The sequence below is a fragment of the Sparus aurata genome, chromosome 3, assembly GCF_900880675.1.
Source record: "Sparus aurata chromosome 3, fSpaAur1.1, whole genome shotgun sequence".
Lineage (NCBI taxonomy): Eukaryota > Metazoa > Chordata > Actinopteri > Spariformes > Sparidae > Sparus > Sparus aurata.
In genome coordinates this window covers 19759108-19783116 of record NC_044189.1, presented here as the reverse complement: position 1 = coordinate 19783116, position 24009 = coordinate 19759108, and the positions used below count along the sequence as shown (strand labels likewise).

General features: G+C 46.7%; 1 protein-coding gene and 1 long non-coding RNA gene across 2 annotated transcripts; one reads left to right on the top strand and one right to left on the bottom strand.

The window, feature by feature from the left end:
- Nucleotides 1-2821: 2821 nt before the first annotated feature.
- itgb8 (integrin, beta 8) lies at nt 2822-23930 on the top strand. Its single transcript, XM_030412929.1, has 16 exons — nt 2822-3496; nt 4465-4550; nt 6485-6656; nt 6785-6891; nt 8137-8276; nt 8609-8774; nt 10251-10409; nt 11406-11501; nt 11853-11945; nt 13512-13652; nt 15657-16077; nt 16167-16389; nt 16482-16585; nt 18087-18203; nt 20788-20951; nt 21670-23930. Exons 1-16 carry the CDS (start codon nt 3406-3408, stop codon nt 21796-21798), a joined length of 2409 nt encoding a protein of 802 aa, XP_030268789.1. The 5' UTR covers nt 2822-3405; the 3' UTR covers nt 21799-23930.
- On the bottom strand, nt 13494-15732 carry LOC115579409 (uncharacterized). Its single transcript, XR_003983642.1, has 3 exons — nt 15637-15732; nt 13727-13869; nt 13494-13624 (listed from the first exon to the last, which is right to left on the bottom strand). It is a non-coding gene; the product is annotated as an uncharacterized LOC115579409 (long non-coding RNA).
- Nucleotides 23931-24009: the final 79 nt, after the last annotated feature.

Here is a 24009-nt window from a genome sequence, read left to right as displayed (position 1 = left end):
GATGTACATCTTCAGTGCCACAGACGTCAGATATTGATTTTTGAAAAGCTTTGGTTGGTTTTGGTCTTGCTGCTTTGAACCTCACAGATTATTGCTTGCTGCCTCATGTTGACATCAAAAAATGATATTAATCGTGGCTGCTGGCCTTCAAACTGTCACATGACATCAAGTTACCACGTCTGTAAACGAAGAGCGTGACGCACACACCAGACTGGTAATTCACCAGGCATCAGTCAGCTGGGAACTAGTTCACACAACAACCTGCACTGTTCCCTCTGTGATGGATCACAAAATGGTGATGTGGCTGCAATATTAACACGAGGACTCTGACCTGATAATGTGACCTGACGTGCAAACAAGTGTCCAGCTTTCACCTTGAAAATTTCACTTCTACTTTGAGTTTCCATGGAAGAGAGCATCCGATTTAATGAACAGAGACACATAAACACTCAACGCACAAGAAAAAGAGGAACACCACAGTTCCCCTAATGTGCTATTTCTGGACTTTCACAGAGTGAGACGTCTGTGTGGGCAGATGATGTATAACAGCAGTAGCCAAATTTGGATTTCTATGACCTCATTCATGATTGAATGTGCAGTTTTTGACAGAGGCAGAAATATAACTCGAAATTTGAAAACAAACAGATGTGTGAGCGTATGTAAATGTCCTGTATGTGTGCCACTGCTGTCGTGTAGGTGTAGGAAGGTGATAACACAGAAATAAGTGGGAAATTCAGATCATTAAATACCAGGTCTTGACATATAGAAGCTTTGGGGGAATTCAGATTGATGTGTTTATAACTGAATCATGAACAACTGCAGCTGCTTTAGGGGAGAAAACACAGAATCGTTTACAACAGTGCAATTGTTCAGCTTCCACCTACGCTGACATTCAGACACACAAGTAAAACATTTCACACCAATTCTGCCCAAATGTCTTCTGGCACTCACTCTGTGCACTTGTAGCTGGTCTGTGTCCGTGCATGGGAATCCCCACTGGGCTCCAAAATCACCTTTGACCCCCCGACTTTGTCCTCACGTCAAATCAGCCGAAGAGTGTGAAGCACAGAGAAGAAAAACTCAATGGGAGGAGTCGACTTCTGGAAATACAGTTGGTCAGGTGTGAGAGGAGAGGGGGGACGTGACCGAGGGTGTGTGTGTGTGTGTGTGTGTGTGTGTGTGTGTGTGTGTGTGTGTGTGCTTGGACAGTGATGAGACCAGACCAGCGTGATGGAAAGCCCAGCCGACTGCTAACACAAACACAGCAGTGGGAGAGAAGAGATGTGGCAGGGAGGTTGAAAACCATGGAGAGGAGTGTTTAGTGTCGGTTTTATGACAGCTGTCATTCAGATGCTGATGTTGAGCAGTAATGACAGGAAGTGTTTACACTAGAGTCCGTTATCAAGTTGGTCCGCGAGCGACGGGTCCAGGTTTTACTCTCCAGATGACCTCTGGACCCTCCCGGCCACCAGAGCCCGGGGGGGACAGACTTGGCCTCGGAATCTTGATGTTGGAGATGTTTCACACACTTAGAGTTGTTGTGTGTTTGCATCAGTATGATCAATGAGAGTGGCTGCTGTGACGGGGAGGTGCTGGCACACTGTTGTGAATGAATGAGAGGAGAGGCGGGAGGTGAAGGTGTGGGAGGACTGATCAACAAGAAGAGTGTTCTGTGTTCGTCTTGTGACGGCTGCTATTGATGTTGAGCAGTACTGACAGGGAGTGTCTGAACTAGAGTCCATTATCAAGTGTGTTTGCATCATTATCATAATTGAGAATGGCTGCTGATGGGGCACGGACGGGGGAGTTGTTGGCACTCCCCCCTTCTGAAAATCTCTGTTTGACAAATTATGTGAATGAATGAGAGGAGAGGCGGCTGGCTGGGCTCCAGGCTCCAGGCTGGGCTCCAGGCTCCAGGCTGGGCTCCAGGCTCCAGGTTGGGCTCCAGGCTCCAGGCTGGGCTCCAGGCTGGGCTCCAGGCTCCAGGTTGGGCTCCAGGCTCCAGGCTGGGCTCCAGGCTCCAGGCTCCAGGTTGGGCTCCAGGCTCCTGAGTGACAGATGGGGACAAACGGAGTTAGATAAGGACTGAGTGAGTGAGTGAGCGAGTGTCTCTGCAGCACTGGTTTGGGACTGCTGGCACGCTCACAATCACTGCTCGGGCTGCACGCCAAGCAAAACATGTCCACTTTCTCTGGTAGACCTCTACCGGAGACAAGCATCAGGACCATGCCAAAGATGGTAGACCGTTGTGCCTTTTGTTCCTGCGCCGCTCTGTTTTCCTCCGGCTTAAAATGTTGAGTTGTTTAGTAAGTCGCTGGCTCCGGCTCAAGCAGAGCAGCCGGCGAGGCGAGGTTACTCCATGTCATTGGAATCTGTGCACAATGGACCCAAAGCCTCCTCCTCCTCCTCCTCCTCCTCCTCCTCCTCCTCCTCCTCCTCCTCCTGCTCCTACTCAGCACCAGCTTGTGACCCCCTCTGCTTTTATTGACCCCCTCCCTTCCTCTCCTCTCTCTCTCCACTCCTTTCACCCAAACATCCATCCACACACATTTTGGTTGGCCCCCCAGAACACACGCACACACACACACACACACACACACACACACACACACACACACACACACAGGAGCTCCCTGAAGAAGCAATATAAACATCAGTGTTCAATTCAAGGCCACAGTTCACTTGGAATGCAACCCACCACGACTCCTTGTAGTAAGCTCTCTCTCTCTCTCTCTCTCTCTCTCTCTCCTTATTTGTCTCTCTTCCCTCCCCCTTTAACTCGCCCCCCTCCCTCACCCCCCTCCCTCTCTGATACAGAAACGTTGCCATGGCACCGCCTGCCTGACTCAGTACAGTGGTTAAAACGCGGTCCCTCTCCCGGCTGTGTTGCGGGATGTTCAGTCAGCCTGTTGGTGCGCGCCGGCTGAACGCAGCGCGGGCTTGCTTAATGCTCGGTGCTCATGTGTGTGTGTGCGTGTGTGTGAGTGTCAGTGTAACTCCGCTCCGCTCTGTCCCGGGATGAGACCTCTTCATCACCATCACCATCAGCTGTGAAGCACGCGGGGACACGTCGCGCACACCTGCGGCTGGATGGAAATCGATGGAGGAACTTGCGCCTTCGCCGCAGCACTCCGCAGATTGCTTCACCTCCTCTCGTGGTCCACGGGGGGAGCGCGCCTGTAAGCTGATTTACCCCGGAGGGATGTGAATACCTCTCCGGGATTACAAGGTTATTGGGTGAACGACAATGCCCCGCGGCTCGGTCCGCCACTCCCGGCTATTGTTCGTGCGGCGGCGGACGCACGGCGCTCCTCTCCAGTAGCTCCAGCCGCTGTCCCCGCGCCTCCTCGCCGCTTCGCTCAGGTCGCCCTCCCGGTGTGGACCTCCCGGTGTGGACAGGATAATATGACTTCCTGGCTGCGCGCATGCGGCAGCGTCCCTCTGTGTCTCCTGCTCTGCTGCTTGGCGGCTCCCCGCGCAGAAGCCTCCGGTGCCGGTGAGTGGAGGCTCATTAGGGCCAATTACATCATATCCCAGCAATTAGCCCGCATCTTGTATCTTGTCAAGGCATCACTGCGCAACATCAGCTCCAGTCCCGCCCAGCGCTGCTGTCTGCGGGGGGTCTGGAGGAGCTTCACTTCTTCTCCTCTTCGTGGACATCATCGGTCTTTGTCATTATCACATGTTTTCTGAGAGACTCTGAGCTACCACGCATTTATTTTGCTTTAGGCAGCTGGAGCAGCCTCCACCACCGCCCTCGTGTTTATTGATCAGCTTTAATTAGCAGTTAAAAGCTTCACCTATTCAGGAGATCGCCTGCAGCCAGGAGTGCTAATTGGGTCGGAGGCTCGTTAGTGATGCTGGGACCTGCAGCATGTCTGTGTCCTACATTCTGCTCGCTGAGAGGCTGTGGAGAATCATCGGATCTTCAGCAGATTAATCATTTGAATGAATCATTAAAGCCGCTCAGTGAGCCTCAGGTCCATCCCGCTCCCTCTGTCAGATAAAAAAAACTTCATCCTGCTGGATTTTTCTGTCAACGCTGCATAAAAGCGATCTGTCACAGCGTCATCTAGCATTCACTGATTGGCTCTCGATTAGATGTGTGGGTGTGTGTGTGTGGGTAGGTGAGTGTGTGAGAGAGAGAGAGTATGTGTGTGTGTGTGTGTGTGTGTGTGTGTGTGTGTGTGTGTGTGTGTGTGTGTGTGATGATCCATTGCACCACTCCAATGACTCAAGCACCTGTTCCCACACTCACAGACGGGTTTCCCGGCTGACAGTACTGAGTGGCCTCAGTGTTGCTTCCATCATGGACAATGAGCATGAGATCTCTGCACATCCACAGCGGCTCGCTGCATGGCTAATGACTGTTGACACACACGTTCTTTCATATGCTAATCACAGATTCCTCTCCTCCTCCTCCTCCTCCTCTCCATCTTTGGCTTCCTTCCCCTCCTCCTGCAGGTGACAGTGTGTGTTGGTCTCCTACTGTCTCTTCTTGCACAGAGTGTCTCGGCCGTGGACCACAGTGTGCCTGGTGCTTCAAGGAGGTAGGATGTGTATAAAAGAGTGTGTTTGTGAGGAGGGGGGAGAGAAGAAGGGAGAGAGAGAGAGAGTGGCAGACACTCAGCAGCATTCCTCAGATGACACACAGCAAAGCTTTGATGCCACACACGAGAATATAATGTGCACTTTACAGCTAAGCAGGCTGCCCTATGACCTGTGTGTGTGTGTGTGTGTGTGTGTGTGTGTGTGTGTGTGTGTGTGTGTGTTTCCATGCATGCTCTCTCATGAGACAGAGACACTTTCTATCTGTGTGTTTAGTCTAGGAGCTCACACACATCCCTGCCTCTCTCTCTCTCTGGGTGCATCCGCCGCCGTGTTTCTACATCAGTATCTGTCTTCTTTCCTTTCCCTGTCTCGTAAAGAGCCCACCCCGAATCAGACCTCGGGAAGCCGTTAAGCCTCCCAGAGCCACACCAGTCACAACATACACACACACACACACACACACACACACACACAAACCACACCGGCTAGACTAGACCATCAACACGTGTGTGTTTACAGACTTCAGGTGCTTTCCAGCCATGAACACTAACCCTAACTGACATCATTAAGCAGGGCCGGGCTCACTGGTCTGTGAAAGCGTTCAAACAGCATGTCTCTAACCTCCTACACACACACACACACACACACACACAGTTACAGACGCTTGGACAGGCAGGTAGAGTTGTAAATGTGGGAGGTAAACTGTGAGAGGAAAGTCCAGGGAAGTTGCTGTGAAACTCTCAGAGTTGTTGCAGGACAAATTCTATCCCCAGGGACGGCCGTAAATAAACCCAGTGGAGCACACTCAGGTTCAGGACATGCTCCAGCTTTTTACTGTAGGCAGTTTGCAGCTTTGATCTTGTGATAAAGTTAAAGTAATCCTGATTATTCGCGCTATTTCATTCCCTAGTGGCACAATCTTGTTGGTCATGTGACTTGACATGGACTCAGGATGTTTGAGGGTCAGAGGCAGCAGCAGGTAGGAAGGGTACCTGAGGACGGCCCCCTCTGTCCCCCCAATCCACCAGCGCCCATCACACCCAAAGAAATAGTTTAAATACAGACATTGAATGGTCTAGTTTTATGTTTCCATCACTGATCACTGTATTTGTCAGTGTTTTTCTCAGAAGACTAAAGTACCAAAGGTCACTAATCCACTACAAAGCTGTAAGGCATGATGCTGTTGTGCTGCGTCGTCGTGGAAACAGTCAGAGAGGTTGTTTACAGCTAGATTTATTCACTGAAGTGATGATTAAATCATATCCTGAGAAAGAAAATGAGGTCTATCGAATCACAAACAGGACACTCCTTCCTGATACACAAAACTGATAAGTCACTTCAGGATGACATAACAGACTCATTACAGTACTTCTGTCTGTGTAACTTCATCGAGAATCAATACAAAGGCCAGAAGAGGGACAGAAACGAAAAATGAAACCAAAGTGAGTCAGTGTGAAACCAGTTTCAGGTTGTTTTCTCAGGTTAAATGAACCAAAGAGCTTTTTAACTTCGTCATGCAGGGAACACGCGATAACGAGCTCCCTGTGTGTGTGAGCGGACGCACAGCGAACAGTAAATAAAGACCTCAAAGTTCAATTGTTCCATTTCACATGATGCTCTCAGACTTACCAGCGTTGGTGCGTCTTGCCTGTGGCGACCCAGAGGACGATGTGGCGCTGAAGCTGACCCACTTGTTTGTGTCACTTGTTCTCGTCTCTCCAATGTAATTACAATGATACCATCCTAAAGACGGCTTAGCTGTATAATCTTTACGATGGCTGGCAGCTTCTTCCGTCTGTGTCGTTTATTTCTGTGTTGTTTTTTACATTTTGTTATTTCCCATTTAAAAAAAACAAATAAAATCTGGATTAGAGACAGTCAAACAGTTTTCTTTAATTTATCATTTTTTCTTTTGACCTCGTCTGATCTCTAGGACTTTCTGGATGAGGCGGGCCCGAGCCTGCGCTGCGACCTGCCAGTGAACCTGCTCAGGAGAGGCTGCGAGGTGGAGTTCATGGAGCGGTCAGAGATCAAGGTGGAGGTCAACGCCACCGTCAGCAGCACGCAGGTGTCCCCACAAGACATCAGCATCACCCTAAGACCAGGTAGATGACGGGGACTTTCTGAGTCTCCTAATGATTTCTAATTGAGTTTGTGGTTGGCAAGTTGATTTCATTGTGTGTGTGTGTGTGTGTGTGTGTGTGTGTGTGTGTGTGTGTGTGTGTGTGTCCAGGTTCAAAGGCCAACATCATTGTGGCTGTGGAGCAGCTGGAGCGTTATCCAGTGGATCTGTACTACCTGGTTGATGTATCAGCATCTATGCAGGAGAACCTTGATCATGTAGGTGTAGCGGTCAGTTTCCTCACAGCTGCGTTTCCATGAGCCTGAAAAGAGATAAAGAAGCAATATTTAAGTATTAGCAACCTGTCAAATTCATCCTCAAATCAAGTAGGGAGCATATCACCAGAGGAGCTGCTAACTGCTGCTAACTGTAGCCGCCATTAGCTCGTAAGCTTAGTTAACTCTGCAGCTATCAGTCAACTCTTCCCCAACGGGGAGCTCATCGGATCGGGACATTTTCTTTAATGTACAGTAGCTAGAAGCTAGCTGATCAGCGTACTAACTACAATAAACATCTCTGCAACACAACACACACGTCTTTGACATTATGTCAAAACTTTCAGTTTTTAATTCTTGTGAATATTTTATATAATATAATGAAAGATTGTATGTATTGCGCCTCACAGTACAATCAGAGTACAGTACAGTTCAGAGTAAGTTCTGATGTAGTGAACATGTAACTCGAGTGACTGTGAGTCAGTCGGACATTCACATTACTCACAGTAACAGGGTTGTTAGCAGCACTGGTACATGTGATCAATGACAACAACGAATGATCCTTTACTTCTTCCACTCAGTTTAATACGTCCATGTTTAATGTAGTCTGTGCTGACAACCATTAGTGACACTACGTTAAGGACGCCTAGTTTATTTGCTCCAAAGCAGTTGATGTTGATTTGCCACAAAAACTTGCTTCAAATGATCTCGACAGTCAGATGGAGACGTGTCCGATGATTCAGAGCTGTGGCATTTCATTCTTCTTGTCTTAAGGAACAAATGTTGAGTATATCCAAGGTTTAAAGGTGCAATATGAAATAATAAGCCAGCTGTTGTCTATCAGATTCAAAAAGGGGGTGAGCATATCACCAAAGTGTCAGCTAAATGCTGCTAACTGTAGCTGTTGTTAGCTCAGTTAGCCTCGCAGCTAGTGGTCCAGCAGCAGGAGCTCAGAGCATCAGAGGACTGTTGATGTTCGGGACATGAACTTTCTAGCTAGCTAGCATGCTAATGCTTTATTAGATATCTCTGTAACTCAATATACAGATGTCCTAATGTAAAAGCTGTTATTTCTACACATTCTATTGATAATTGTACTTTAAAAAAAAATGTTTCTACATAACTACATCCAGAATAGTCCCAACTGCTTTACACAAACTCTGCAGTAGTTTTTGATGATACGATCACAGATAACAGCTGCTTGTGTTTCTACATCCTTCCCTTGTCTGCATGTTTTCTGTGGTGCAGCTGAAGACCGTCGGCGTGGCTCTGTCTCTCCGTATGACGGAGCACTCCGCAGACCTCTGGCTCGGCTTCGGCTCGTTTGTGGACAAACCTGTCTCCCCCTACATCAACGTCCATCCCTCCAAGATCAACAACCCCTGCAGGTAAGACACAGATTTTGTTGGTTGGATTATTGATTGCTAAGAAAAGTAGTTGTAATCCTCTCCACACCTGATTCACTGCTGGTCTTCTTATATCAGTCGAGTAACTTTTTCTTCTTTTAATGAGTCCAGAAGAGCCGTGAGAGTTTATTTAAACACACATCCGCAGATATTTCTCCCAGTTTTGTTGCTCAGGCAGAGAATTGTCACCTGCAACATTATAATGATGACGAGCCGTCAGAAACAACAAACAGGCTTTTGACATTCATTTGTTCCGGTTGTTTTTTTCTCACTGTGTTTCACTTCAAAAACCTTCTTGGTCTGTCTCCTACAAGTGATTATGAGATCCGCTGTCGTCCCGCCCACGGCTTCCATCACGTCCTAGGCATGACGGGAAATATGAGCGAGTTCACGCGTACGATTAAACGCCAGCGCATCTCCGGAAACATGGACACACCTGAGGGAGGACTGGATGCTATGCTGCAGGCTGCTGTCTGCCAGGTGAATATACACAGATGCTAACGATGGAGGTCAGGCTCACAAACGCCACACATGTGCGCAACAAAGAGCAAAAGCTACCGAAGCAATTCAGTTTGAAGGAGTCACATTTTTACTGCCTTTCATTCAGTGTTTTATAAATGTGCTCATGCATGTGAAAGATCTTCAAAGTTATAAAGGTCAAATTCAGCAGCGACAGACGCTTCTCTCTCCCACAGAAAACACTGCTCCTGAATGCCTCAGCAGTAGCCTCGCCTTTAATTCTGTGACTTTGTGACATCACACTACGACACCATGTCACACATTTGCATAAGTTAATGCCTTGCAGCTAGTTCGGAACGTAAGAATTGATTTAGCGCAGCTTGCTCTGGCATCTGTGAACTGACCAATGAGAGGAGACGGGGTGTTGGGGAGCCCAATGAATCTGCTTTAATGAACGAATTGTTCAGTTTACTTTAAATTCCTTCCACATCGCAGAATTGCTCTGGCCAGCCAACACAGTGATGAATTATGGTCCACAGGTGGTCCAGAGTGTAGCCCGTGACAGAGGCCTGGGTTCTGGGCCAGATAGGGTGAGCTACAGTCATACAGATGGCTGAGATAATGCAAGGTCAACGGTCGAGGGCTACCCAAGTTGTGGCGAACAAATCTGCACCACCTGTCGACCATAAGTCAGTGCTGTGTTCGGTCTGACCAGTTTTGCTGTGAGGCTTGAACACGTTCAGAAAATTGAGGTGCGATCGCAATTCGGTAGTAAGTCTGCATGCTGTGAAAGAGGCCTTTATTCTGGGAGAATGGTGGCACTCTGACTCAGCACTGGATGTTACCACTGGAATCCCACTAAGTAATGACACCAGTGCTGGGGTATGGCAGACGCATGCACACACAGTTCCTTATGCTATATGGCTGCAGGAGGCCTGTGATTCACAGCCTGCAGGGGGCCTGAGTAACCAGCCTGAAGGGAAACACCACGGTGGTCATCATGACTCCTGAAATAGATTCTCCATTATGTCAGGCCTACTTATTACTTAAAGCTCACTGGGTCTCCTAAAATACACACACACAGACTCACACTGACCCGTTTTTCTCACAGTCTATGACGAGTCACAGACATAAAGAAGGAGACTCTGTGACTCGTGCAAGAATTTTGGCTGGTTCTCCTTTAATTGGGAGTAACAGAAAGAGCTGGTCACCATGGGAACTAATCTAGTTCAGATGACTAAATGGTTTGAATTTGCAGTTTTCTTACCACATGTGCAAACCTTCAGAATTGAAAGCGTGCACATATTTCCCACATCAGTTGTGTAAATGTTGCTGTCTAGTGATGTAAAAGAAGAAAAATGTGACAGTCTATTAAACTACTCACCAGAAACAGAACACACATTAGCACCAACATAAGACGGCGTGGTTCGACTTCATCGATTGTTTGGTCTCCAAACTTTTCACACTCTGTCCTGTTTGTTCACTGCCTGTCTTCAGAAAGCGGTGGGTTGGCGGCCAGAGGCCAAGCGTCTGCTGCTCCTGATGACAGACCAGCCGTCTCACCTGGCCCTGGACAGCCGGCTGGCAGGGATCGTGACGCCGCACGACGGCCTGTGTCACCTGGAAAACAACGTCTACACAGGGAGCACTAAGATGGTGAGAGGAGAAGGAAACCTACCAGGCAGTCAGGCTGGAAGGAGCTGAAACTTTTAACTTGGCGTGTTGATAACTAGATGAAAACGTGATACTCTGATTGCAGATAAACGCCACGCAGAGTTTCCAATTTATTCCCTCGGCCAAGAAAGAGTCGCTGTGAATCCACATCGTGTCTGTTTCTTGTGCCGGTGGTAATGTGTGAGTTTTAGAGGTGCTCAGGCAGATTTGTTACCTTTGGACACTGCTAGGCCGGGCTAGCTGTTTCCCCCTGCTCCCAGTCTTTTTGCTAAGCTAAGCTAAAGTAGCCAGTCGCTGGCAGTAGCTTTGTATTTACTGCACAGATGAATATTGATCTTCTTATCCAACTATTGCCAGGAAAATTAATAGGCTTATTTCCCTCAAGTGAAACTGTTCCTTTAAACCAATGATTATGTTCCTTGTGGAATAATCTGTTGATTATTACCTCGAGATCTGATGAGCTGTTTAGTCAATAGAGTGTCAAACATTTGTTAAAACTGTGGCCCAGCAGACGTTCTCAGTGTCTTGTTTGTGTCTTTCCAAAGTCACTCTTATTGTGGTAGCGGAGTGAAGAAACCAGAGAGGATTCACACATCCAAACTTATTTTTCACTTAGAAAATGACTCAAACCAATTAAAGGTGCACTACACAACTTTTTGCAGGCCTGGATTAGACTGTAGATTTGTTATGTTTACATTTGTGTTTATTAAACATCAGAGGATCATATGACAGAAAGATCATGGAGTTATGATAATATTAACTAAACTGTGATCACAGAAAGTTACATAGCACACCTTTAATCCATTCTTAAAAATAGTTACTTATTAACTTTATGGTTGACAACTCATTATTGTTTAATTAGCTGATTAACTGCTGTGTCTGGCTCTGCTGCAGGCTGAAGTGGATGTGAGCTCTGTACTTAAACTTGCATATTAAGTATTATATCTGTATTTCATGTGTTGGTTGCATCTTCTTCAGGACCATCCCAGTTTGGGTCAGCTGTCTGAGAAGCTGCTGGAGAACCATATCTACTCCATCTTCGCTGTGGAGAAGCAGCAGTACCAGTGGTACGAGGTAATCTCTCCCACCGCGTTAAAACTCAAACTCACGGTTTGAATATTCACAATATTAATGAGCTAATAATACGACCTCATTTATTTTTTATAACTGAATGAACACGCTGTTCTTAGAGGAAAATAATGTCCCCAGAACATTGTGTGTAGATAGAAAGGTGGCAGGGTCCGCCACATATAAACAAAGTATAACAGTATGAACTTTGTGCTTTAAGGTCAGTTTGTTTGTTCAGTTTATCAGTCATGACGATGTAAAGAGTTTGTCTGAACAGAGTTGGTCTGTGAAGATGTTTCTCTTCTGAGCTCCAACATGTGAAGCATTTCTTCCCCTCGTCTCTCTTCGCTCCTCCAGGAGCTGGTGCGCCTCCTGCCCGGCTCCCACCTGGGAAAGTTAGGCCTCTTCCAGGCTCCAAACCTCATAGAGCTGGTGGTGGACGCATACAAGGTACAGAACACTCTCCTGCTTCCTCTGCAACTTCAATGGAATTGCTTTATTCTCAGTTTCAGATCCCGTTGGTCTGCCTTGGTGAATTACTCACTGTGTAGACAATAGAGAGATGGACAGGTTAGAGAGGAGAGAGCAGCAGCAGCTGGATCATGAACCCACACAGTTATCAGAGGTGTTGAGGCATGAAGTCCACTGATCTGCTGCTGAGGCAACATGAACTCTAACTGTCAGCCGTGTTAAATCATGAAGATGTAATGATAGCACACTGCAACACAATCTGTGAAACTGCTGGATGTTTGTTCTACGTATATTCATCCTGGGAAGTCAGGTTCCACACTTTATTATGCAAACTTTAATTCTGAAGTTGGGAAAACAGATGATTGGAGATGTTTGTGGTCGCTGAGGGCCTAATGACAGAGAGCAGGAGGTTATGGAGGGGTGAGGGCCTGTGTGTGTGTGTGTGTGTGTGTGTGTGTGTGTGTGTGTGTGTGTGTGTGAGACTGGTTGTTCGTTCTGCTGGCAGCAGTCTGGCCTATAATCTTGCCTCAGGCACAGCGCTCCATTGTTTGCTTCGAGAATCTGCCGAATCCACAGATCCGGGTGAACAGCCCCGCATACGTGCCGACACACACACACACACACACACACACACACACACACACACACACAGACACACACACACACACACACACACATGCATACACAAACAGCAGGCCCGAACAGAAGCTGGCATTATAATAGCTATCAGATCCCCTCGGAAACCATGTGTCCTAATCATGGATGAATACAAAGATGCTATTTTTGGCCCCTCCCCCTGGTTCCCATAAAGCCCCTGTATTTCAGAAGGAGGGCAACAATGAGGGCTTTCTGAGGACATGTGACAACTTTAATTAATCACATGTTCGCTTTCTGTCTCCATTTCTCTCTCCTGCCTCATTAGTTTTCTCTCACACGGATTATATTCATTTACATTTGAAGCGATCACTGTTAGTCTCACTCTCTTTTCATCCGAGCATAAAAGAGACTCATCATGCTCATTTTCAGGTTTGTCATTTTATTTTGGGTTACTGCTGAATACATTTACAGGATTTAATGCTCAAAACAACCCAGATATTGTATCGCCCCCCCCCCCTCTGAAACACTCCTGTCTCTTTAAGGCCCCCCTCCCGAATACATGGTCTCCTCTGATTGGTCAGCTCACACATGCCTGACTCAGCTCAGCAGCTATGATGAATTCTTGCGTGGCAAACTAACCACTACACATGATTTTTGCAAATGTTTGACATGGTGACGTAGTGTGATGTCACAAAGTCACAGAATTAGAGGTGGGGCCGCTGACGAGGCGTTTCAGGAGCAGTGTTTTCTGTGGGAGAAAGGAGCTTCTGTCAGCCGGTTCAGTCTTTCACCTTTTTAACGTTCAAGATCATTTACATCAGAAGAACATCTGGAAAACAACAAAGCGTGATAAGTTTCCTTTCAGACGGCGACTTTAAAACCATTTCTTGATAGCAGATGCTGAATGTAACGCTGCTCTGTGGTCTCTCTCCGCCCTCGCCCATCCAGAGGTTGCTGTCAGAGGTGGAGGTGTCGGTGTCAGTGGAGGACCAGGCAGCCAGCAGGTACTGGGTGTCTGTGTCTCCTCTCTGTCCTGACGGATCCACTGCTAAGGACCAGGGCTGCTCGGGGGTGAAGCCCAGCCAGAAGGTAAAAGATAACAGCAGCATACCGTCAGTAACTAATCGCATGATTCATACAGGGATTTAGTTCAATGTACTTACACAGGAAGCTTCATTTCATCCCCCGGAGATGTCAGCGGACATTTATTGGTTGTATTTTGACGCTTCAGAACACGCTCACAGAAACATGCGTCACTGAGAGCTGAAGATTTGTTAAATAATCCGATGTGAGCGGATTACAGGCGCTGGAAAACAGGAAAACATTTCCATGTGATTCCATGACCTTCCTGTCCGAAAATCCTTACCTTGCCTGATATGAGAGTCTTTATACAAACAAATAGGACATTTATATTGAGAAGTAGGTCGCTGGATGTCCGCTGCTCTCACCTAAAAACAGCTTTAGAGCAGTCTGCACCTCCTCAGTGTCTGCAGGAGCTCTGCTGCCGCTGTAGTCATGATCACACAAAGGTCTTCTGTCAGACGTTCTGTAACAACCTTTGGTACTAATTATAGCATTTTCAGGAAATTCTCTTTCTGCTCACTCCCTAAACTCCTGACGAGACTCTTCTCCTGCTCGACCTTATGGGACTCTTAACACCGAGATGCGTAATCACTGCTCTATAGTGACTCTATTGTACAAAGAGACCGAGGCTCGGCCTTTTAATCCATGGGTGGATTTAAGTGAATTATGGAAAGTACCCACAATTACTAGAGTCATTTAAAAAAAATCCAGCAGAAGGCCCACCTATAGAAAGCTCGCAGTTTTCCAACCACATCAATAGAGCAATTATTCACAGTAAGTCTTAAGAATCCAGTTCCTGGTGATTTTCCCAACTCGTTAACTCTTATCAGATCGTAGGCAGTGAGACGTGGCCGCTCAGATTCACGGCAGGAGTTGTATCAGGGAAATACGTGTGTGCTGATTTTCTCAGGAACTGTGTCTGACTTCCAGCAGCAGCAGGCTTTCGAGAAGTAAATGTGTGATAAATAGTCAATCATTTATCTGTGGTGTGGTGTATGTTTTTGACCTGTTCTGCCTCGTCCAACACAAGAGAGCCTCACAGGTGCTCTGTGGAGTTTTCTTACAAACAAAATGTCTGTTTAGTTTCAGTGTTACTCATTTCATAACAACTTCATCATCGTAACACCTGGACTTGGACTTGGCGTCTCCTTCCCTGCCTCTCTTGGTGCAGGTTTATTGTGTCTTGGTGTGTTTCTGCCACCTGTAGATCAGCTGAAGAGTCTGAAACCACCATTGCTAGTGTTCAGAAACTGCAACAGGTACCTCTAAGTGTCATCATCTAATTCAAATGACATTATATATCAGGACCGAGTGATAGAGGTCTTAAAAGCGCCCTCACAACAACTTAATGAAGATAAAATAATAAAACCAAGTGAGGGAAGAATTGAGAAATGCATTAAGAAATAAATACTGATGGAAGGACAACTGGTTTTAGAAACACAAGTAAAAAAAAGTTTTTGAGAGAGACGTGGAAGTCAGTGATATGATCAACTCCACACATGCTGTAAAAATAATCATTCAAACTTTGAAAATGAATCGTCCAACATACAGGGAACCATGTAGAACACGCAGACTCTAATACTGAAGTTGTGTTACATTAATCTACAGTCGGCTCTACAGGCTCCAAGCTAAGTGTCTTTCTAAAAGGGTATTTCTAAAATTAAAAAAATAAATCTTATTTGTCTACAGAGGACTTTACATCACAGCACAGCTGTTTGTTGAGCTAAATGCTAACTTCCGCATGCTAACATTCTCATGGTGACAACGCTAACATGCTAATGTTTAGCAGGTATAATCTTTACCGTGTTCACTATCAGAACCTCCGAGGCTCATGGGGACGTCAACATGTAACAATTCAATATTCTGACCTGATGATGGCACTAAAAGTAAAACAAGTCAGAGGATAGTTCAGATTTATCATGTTTCATACAGATTTCATGGCAATCCGTTCAACAGTTGTTGCCATGTTTCAGTCTGCACCCAGCATCACCTGTTTGTCTTCCAACGCAGGTCTTCTTCAACATCACCATCGGCATGCACTCGTGTCCCGACCACGGTGAAGATGAGGATGTAACAGTGACGGTCCGCCCTGTGGGATATAACGAATCCACCGTGATCCGGATCCACTCCAAATGTCGCTGCAGCTGCGGCCCGACGAAGCGCTGCAATGACGACAGCCAATCACAGTGCAGCGGAACGCCAGACAGCACCAATCAGGGGCCGAGGCCTGATCCCGGACTAATTCAGGACTCAAACAGAGATTCAACCCGGAACTGCAGAGCAGACGGAGCCGACGTGGACTGCAGCGGTCGGGGAGTGTGTGAGTGTGGCAGGTGTGTGTGTGAGCAGAGCCGGCTGGGCGCAGTGTACGGGAAGCACTGCGAGATAGACGAATTCTCCTGCCCGTACGGAGGAGGCCTGGTGTGTGGAGGTGAGGAGCACACTGCAGAAATAATCTCAAGCCATTAGCATTCATAAAGGACCTCTGTAACACCCTGTGTGTGTCTGTGTGTGCCTCAGGGAGGGGTGTGTGTGTGTCAGGACGGTGTGTGTGCCAGGACGGCTGGACGGGTGACAGCTGCGGGTGTCCCGTCTCCACGGCGACCTGCCGGTCAGCTGACGGCTCGCTGTGCAGCGGGCGGGGCAGATGTGTGTGTGGCAGATGTGTGTGTGACGACTCTCGGCGCTACGGAGACTTCTGTGAGAGATGTCCTGCCTGCCAGAGCACCTGCCAATCAAACTGGTACTGTCAGTTTCTGTGTGCCACCGCAAAGCATGATGGGAGCTCTTACAGAACAGTTGGTAGCTGAATCTCTCTCCCTGTCTGTCTCTCAGGAGGTGTGTGGACTGCCACCTGTCTCACGGTCTCACGCAAAAAGAAGGAGGACACTGCAACAACACCTGCGCCCCATTGGTGGGCTACACGGAGGATGTACCAGGTACGGCCGGTTTAGCCAATAGAATCTTTCAACACTTGTGCTCACCCTACAAACACCCTGAAAATGGAGCCTTTTCTGACTTGTCATCAGGGTTAACGATAATAAATGACATCTAACTAATCTAGGTCCAGCGGTTTGAGGGGCAGGACAAAAAAGTAAAAAATGAGCACCAGCTCACAGAAAGTCGTGACGTATATCTGGTTTCCTTCCCCATTAACTCTTCACATGTTGTGTATGGTGCCATTGTGATCCATGACCATCAGAACAGAGGACTCGGCATCAGCTTTTTTTAGCGTTATCATGTTTGGGTCAGGACATAATTCAGTTATGGCAGAAAGTAAAAGGGCTGCCGAGAGGCTCTGAAAACCGTCCAGCTGTGTGCAGTTTCCTGCTTTTGCAGTGAAGTGGATGATTTCTTCCCCGATCACCCGACTACAGTGAATAAACAGCCATGTTTCTGCTTATATGAAGAGAAAGTCGGGAGGTGAGGCACCAAACTTTCACCGTCTCCTACTTGTTGTTCCATCTATCGGAGGGCGTTCACAGGAATGTTCCCGGTCAGCAAGAAAGTCGACATCACTGCAGCGTGGTGAGAAGCTAAACCACTGGAGATCAGCAGAGGAGGATTTCTGCTGGTTTGGTTGCTCTTGATTATTTTTGGACCCTGAGGAAACTGAGAAAATGAGCCCACTTAATTTATTACTTCAGTGAACAGTTTCATAATGAGTTCATGCTCTCAAGCGCTAGTTTCAGCTCTTCTTCAATGCAGCACGACGCTCATGTTGTAGCTGATGGTCCCATTGAAGGAGGATGTGCTTTAGCATCGGATCCAGTCGGTATCATCATCTCCACCATCTCGTCCAAACGTGGTCACTGCTGGCTGAAGGTGACAGCAGCCACAACGCCAAACTGGCTGTGTGACGTCACGGCGGGTTTACAGTCGGGTCAGAGGCCTCCGTACACATCCAGCAGACACAGAACCACTTTAGAAGGGTTCGGTCTCCATCAACTCCTGAACAAAAAAGTTCTATAGCAACTAAATGCTCCAAAGTCCTGACCCAAGAAAAGCAAAACAATGAGCTAAAAGAGAGCAGAGGGTTCTGCCCGCTGCCTCGCACACATTCTCCATGGTGTGCTGATCTATTGTTAGAGTGGTATAGAAGTATTGATCGGTGCAGCTTCCAGGTACGAACAGAAGAGCTGTAAAACACAGCAGCCTGCTTGTAATGCTGCTCTCATTGATTTTTAGTTTTTAGAAGTTCTGGAGGATTTTCACTGGAGGTTTGGTTCTGAACATGTCTGGACTGAAAAACATCTCACTTCAACTCCCTCCCTCCCCCTCTCCCCCTCACTTCCCTCCCCCTCTCCCCCTCACTCTCCCTCCCCTCTCCCCCTCCCTCCCTCTCTCCCTCCCTCCCCTCTCTCCCCTCCCTCCCTCTCCCTCTCCTCCCTCCCTCCCCTCTTCCCTCCCTCCCTCTCCCTCCCTCCCCCTCTCTCTCAGGTCCAGCAGGGGAGAAGTGGATTCAGTGTTTGTTCATCAGTAATGACGGCTGTCGATATCGGTTTCAAACAAGCTCGCAGTCTGGTCAGACCCAGCTCCGCATTAGCACAAGACCAGGTATACTGTCAACACACACGCACACACACACACAAACAAACACACACGCACACACACACACACACCTTAATTCGAGGTCACTTCCGTTGCTACCACTGCTGCACCCTGGGGTGTTTGAGTCAGCAAGCCTGCTGTCAGTGTTACAGCTGTATTTTAGATTTCCCATCAGTTTCCAGCTTACTTTTCTCTCTCACACACACACACACACACACACACACACTCACACACACACACATACACACACACACAGCTTATTTAAAACCCCCTAGTTCACACATGCACTGGGTTACGCACACACACATCACTGCACTTCCAAGTGTTACAGTTCATCCCCGCCTTCCCGTTTTTTGGAACAGTGCTCCTCATTGTGCGTCACCCCCCTACACACACACACACACACACACACACACAACACACACACACACACAGACACACACACACACACACACACACACAGACACACACAGACCACCCCACGATCTCGCCCGTTCCCCTCATCCAGCCTCCACCCTCCACCCAACGGGACGCTCTCTTCCTGCTCACGCCCACTCCTCCTCCCGGTGCAGCAGGAGCCAGGTCTCCATGGTAACCCTGTTACAAAATGTCAGCGCTGTGTTTGGGCTCTTTGTGAGGAGTGACGAGCCGTCATCCACACATGCTCCCCAGCAGACACACAGCCAGCTGACTGTTCCGACATCACCGCTGGCACAGCTGCCACTCCAACACTCTTTCTAAATGAGTACATTTACTCGAGTACTTTACTTTAGTACGATTTTGATGTACTTTTTGTTATTTATAGTAAATTAATATTTCCATTGTCTTCTACGTTCTATACTTCCACTCCACTACAGTTTGGGGGCAACCCTGTACTTTTTATTCCATATATTTATGTGATAACTACTTTACTCACTTCGTTACCTCGTAGATTAAATGCTAAAAAAGAAAAAGAGCAAAGTGTAAAAGATCAGATCTGATAATCGGTCAGGCAGATGATCACGCATGTCTTAGTTCACAGTATATATACATGTAGTTACAGGTATACTTCACTTTTACTTGTACTTTTGGTACTGATCTGATTTATTGTCAGAAGTGGACTTTTAATACATAAAGCTGGAATATGTACAAATTGGCCGCCTGTCGATTTCATTATCAAAACAAACAGGGGCAGCGAACCACAAGAGTAACCGCTAACTTAGCCACTTAGCTCAGTTAGCCGTGCATCTAGTGGTTCAGTGTGGGAGCACAGTGCACTACAGTACTGCTGGTGTTGTTTTCATGGTTAGCATGCTAGCTTCAGTAGATATCTGCAATATAACACAAATATCTCATAAAGTCAAAACTCTTATTTCTTGACATTCTGTTGATTAGATTGATAAGAAAACTTACAGACTGCAGCTTTAAGTACATTTATTTTCATATACTTGTATTTACTTTATTTTCAAGACTTTTACTCAAGTACTATTCATATGGGTTATATAAGTTAGATCTTAACATGATAACATTACTTTTACTGAAGACTTTTGGGTGACTTTTGGGTAATTTAACAGAAGTGAAACTGTGACCTCGTGACCTGATGAGACGGTTCTGTTGGCACTCAGCTGCCCTCTGATCCACACAAACACACGTGTTACCTCAACATGTTTCATGTTTCAATGTTCATCTACTTTATTAAAACATCTAAAAGTTATTAACTTTTTTGGTGAGGGAAACATTTCAGTTTTAAAGTAGTGAAAGTAAATATAAGAAGTTGTCTGTGAACTAACTGTACGATAAAACTGTGTTAATGTTATAACGATATTATAAATGTGTAACTTCTAGTCAATAGACGGGAATCAGCTCCATTTCTATATTAGATCTGAGAGTGTGTGTGTGATGGACTCTGGCTAACACGGAGTCATCACAAAGACAAACACATGTCAGTGAATGAAACTGTATATCTGTTGGTGTGTTTTGATTTGAGAGATTAAGAACTGTTTTCATATTTAAAAACATATTTATATTGTTTGTTTATCGTTATTTTGACCTGGTCTGAAGTCTGAACCTGGTCTGCAGACTGAACCTGGTCTGCAGACTGCACCTGGTCTGCAGTCTGAACCTGGTCTGCAGACTGAACCTGGTCTGCAGACTGCACCTGGTCTGCAGTCTGAACCTGGTCTGCAGTCTGAACCTGGTCTGCAGTCTGAACCTGGTCTGCAGACTGAACCTGGTCTGCAGACTGCACCTGGTCTGCAGTCCGAACCTGGTCTGCAGACTGAACCTGGTCTGCAGACTGCACCTGGTCTGCAGTCCGAACCTGGTCTGCAGTCCGAACCTGGTCTGCAGACTGAACCTGGTCTGCAGACTGAACCTGGTCTGCAGACTGAACCTGGTCTGCAGTCTGAACCTGGTCTGCAGTCTGAACCTGGTCTGCAGTCTGAACCTGGTCTGCAGACTGAACCTGGTCTGCAGACTGAACCTGGTCTGCAGTCTGAACCTGGTCTGCAGACTGCACCTGGTCTGCAGACTGCACCTGGTCTCTGTACTGTGTTGTGTGTGGCGGTGAGGCCTCAGTTCTCCACAGTGATGCTCATGTTTGTGTCTGCAGAGTGTGCCAGCAGCAGCCGCCTGGTAGGAACATTCCTGAGCGTGTGCGCTCTCACGGTGCTGTGCGGCCTGGTGGTGGTGGCCGTGTCCCGGCTGCTGCTGCAGAAGAGAGGCAGGTCACCAGGGGGCGCCGCTGAGGAGCGAGGCTATCACTGCACTGGAAAGGTTAGCCCTAAAGAGCTGGCGATGGTTAGCACGGCAGGGGTTTGAAGCGAGGGGGGCTAATGTCTCCCCGGAGCCGTCAGAAGCAAAGGACCATTCAATTCTTTGGGATATTTTTGTTAATGTGTATGTTAGTGTGTAACCAGAAATCTGAGTCTGCTGTTGGAGCTGCAGCTGTATTTTACATTTCCTCTCAAATCCCAGATCAACATGTACAGTGTCCAGATTTGTGACCTTACGATGACTTACTGCACCTCTGAGAAGGAGGAAATGTTGGAAACTTGAGTGCGGGGCGGTTCTGGAGTTATGAGTGTCTGAAGTGATGTGGATTGTTTGGAACCTCTCATTTACTGCTAAGCGTTTGCCACAGATCATCTTAATGACACTGCAGAATATAGACTGATGCATCTGTCGGGGTAACATTTGAGTTCATAGAAGGAGCTTCATCCCCTGGTGATGTAGCAGATGTAACATTCCACTTTCAGGGGAAATCTAGCACATATTTATCCTTCCTGGGGATTTTGCAAGTGTTGTGAAGCATTACATATTTCCTCAAAGATTAACTAATGTAACAAACACTTCTGAGGTTTAACATGAAATGTAAAATGCTGATATTAAAGGGGGTTTCTCAGCTTCTGCTCTCATGAAAGAACAACATCTCTAGAAATGCAGCACTAAATCAAGTATGACGTTACCGACTGCATTTTCTGTCACTCTTCAGGACCTGTCATACATCCCCACAACCAATGAGAAGACAGTCACCTACAGGAGGGACCGTCCACCTGACCACCCCGTGGAGATGCACATCCAGGTTCCCAAGATGCCCCTCGGTGACCCTTGGCAGTACTAGGCAGAGGTCAAAGGTCAGAGGGAAGTCAGTAGAGACATATAAAAGGACAGTCGCTTCTTTTCTGCCTCTTAAGCTTCATTAAACTTCCACCAGCTGCCCGCGGAGAATGTGATAATGGAAAACTAAACTGAGAAACCTCCATGGTACATTTGTACGAGAACTGACCGAACCCTCAGAGACTGTGTGACTAATGTGGCCAGTATCCTGGAAGTCTAGATGACACAAAGAGCACAAGTCGCCCACCTGTTCTTCTTCTGACGCCGCAGGGAAGGCTGCTTCCTCCGCAGGGCGAAGGTGATCATTCCACACTTTTCAGCCATGCAGCATCACTGCTCTAACTTATGAGTGCATGTGTGTGAGAGAGACGCAGAGAGTGTGTGTGGTGAGGGTAGATGCATCTGTGCTCTATCAAGGCTTCTATTTATGATTTTACAGTAAAACACTACATGTTTATGTGAAGGTGTGACGCTCCAGCCGTTCTCTCCCTGTCTTAGTCTGCCCCCCTGTGGCCAGCTTGGGTACGACATGTTCCATTACTGACCTCACCTGTTTCCTTGAGAGAAGGGCTGCATGATGTCATCCAAAAAAAGGATTTGAATTATTTTGACGGATATCAAGATTGTGATCTGATTCAATGATTCTTGTTGCATCAACATTTTATTTGCACTGAAAGAACGATTAGACAAACATGTTTCCTTATGTGGAGGTTTGTACTTGCTTCTGTGATTGGCCATATTACAATTTTAATAGTATTTAAATTAATTGTGCAGCCCTACCTGGGATTTAAAGGGTAGCTCCACCAATTTTGCACATAAAATGTGTTTATAGGTCTTGGTGGAAACTACTGCATCTGTGATAAAGTAGTATAAAGCCTTTTCTGGCTCCAGAGGACACTGCGTGTGTGTTGCATTGTGGGTAATGTAGTCACCAGGATTTGAAAAGGAAGATTTAATGACATATAAGATGTGATATCTCTGGTTCTGCTGCATCGCTTCTCATCTTTTGTTTTTAAACTGTCCATAATGAGTCCTAGGACGCTGTGCCATTTTTCGAACATAGCACCTACATTACCCATAATGCAATTTAACCACTGACTGACATCAATGGAGGACATCTTTAGATCACATGCCGCTTCCTCTGGAGCCACAGAAGACTTTACACTACTTTTTCACATATGCAGTAGTTCTCCCCGACACTGAACACACTTTGATGTGTAATATTGGTGGCGTTACCCTTTAACTCAGGAAGCACACCAACGACTTGGACTGACGAGATGTTGAGTCTCGTCTTCTAGTTTCTTTGTTGCATTTTATTTGTGTGAACTGATCAACTGTTTTACAGAATAGTGTTACTTTATGTAATTTTTCTATCATGATGAGTGAGATTATAATCCGCTGTGACTGTCAGCTGTTGATAATCTGGTTAGACTTGCACTAGAGCAATTGTTCTGCATTATACTACTGAGACCTGAGGGGGGCAGGAGAGCTGCACCGGTGGGTCTGAAGGGACCGGGTCAATATATGTTGGGCATTAGACGTCACACATCCACAACACTGGAATAACAATAGACTGGAACGCATTCTTCTTTTAAAAAGCAACATACTGACAACTAACTGGTGAGTATTTCATGGATATGTTCGTGTGGCAGAGCCGGAACTGTGTCCGCATGCATCTGCTGATCATTCCAGAACCATTACTCTAACGTGGTACCAGTGAGCCCTGAAGGTTCTGACATCAGCCTCCATGCTGGGCTGGTTGCATGTGAGATCACTCCTGTTCCTCTTTGTGAGTTTTATTTAACACAGTATTGTTTACAGCGACGCCTGCTCTCTTGTACTGTAAGTCAAGAACACTAATTATTATTTATTGTGATTTTTCTTCTTTTTATTTATGTTGACTGTTGTATTTTATGAAAAGGCTGCTTGAGTTGCAGGTAGTGAGAAGTGTTTGTGTTCATGAAGCGGTCTCTTTATCTCTGATCATGAGAATAATTCAGCAATAATCATCTCTGACCCGGCTGAGCTCGGGCTAACAGCAGCACTTTCCTCTCTCGTTTCTCTGTCTGTTAATGTGACTCGTTGTGTAGCATGAAGATTTTCATCACAATAAAATGTGCGAGATTTTTTCTATCATTTCGTGTCCACAGCTGTCTTTGACTTCAACTTATTGTGGTTCAATATATGATAATTACTGAAGCGCCTCGTCTGTGTG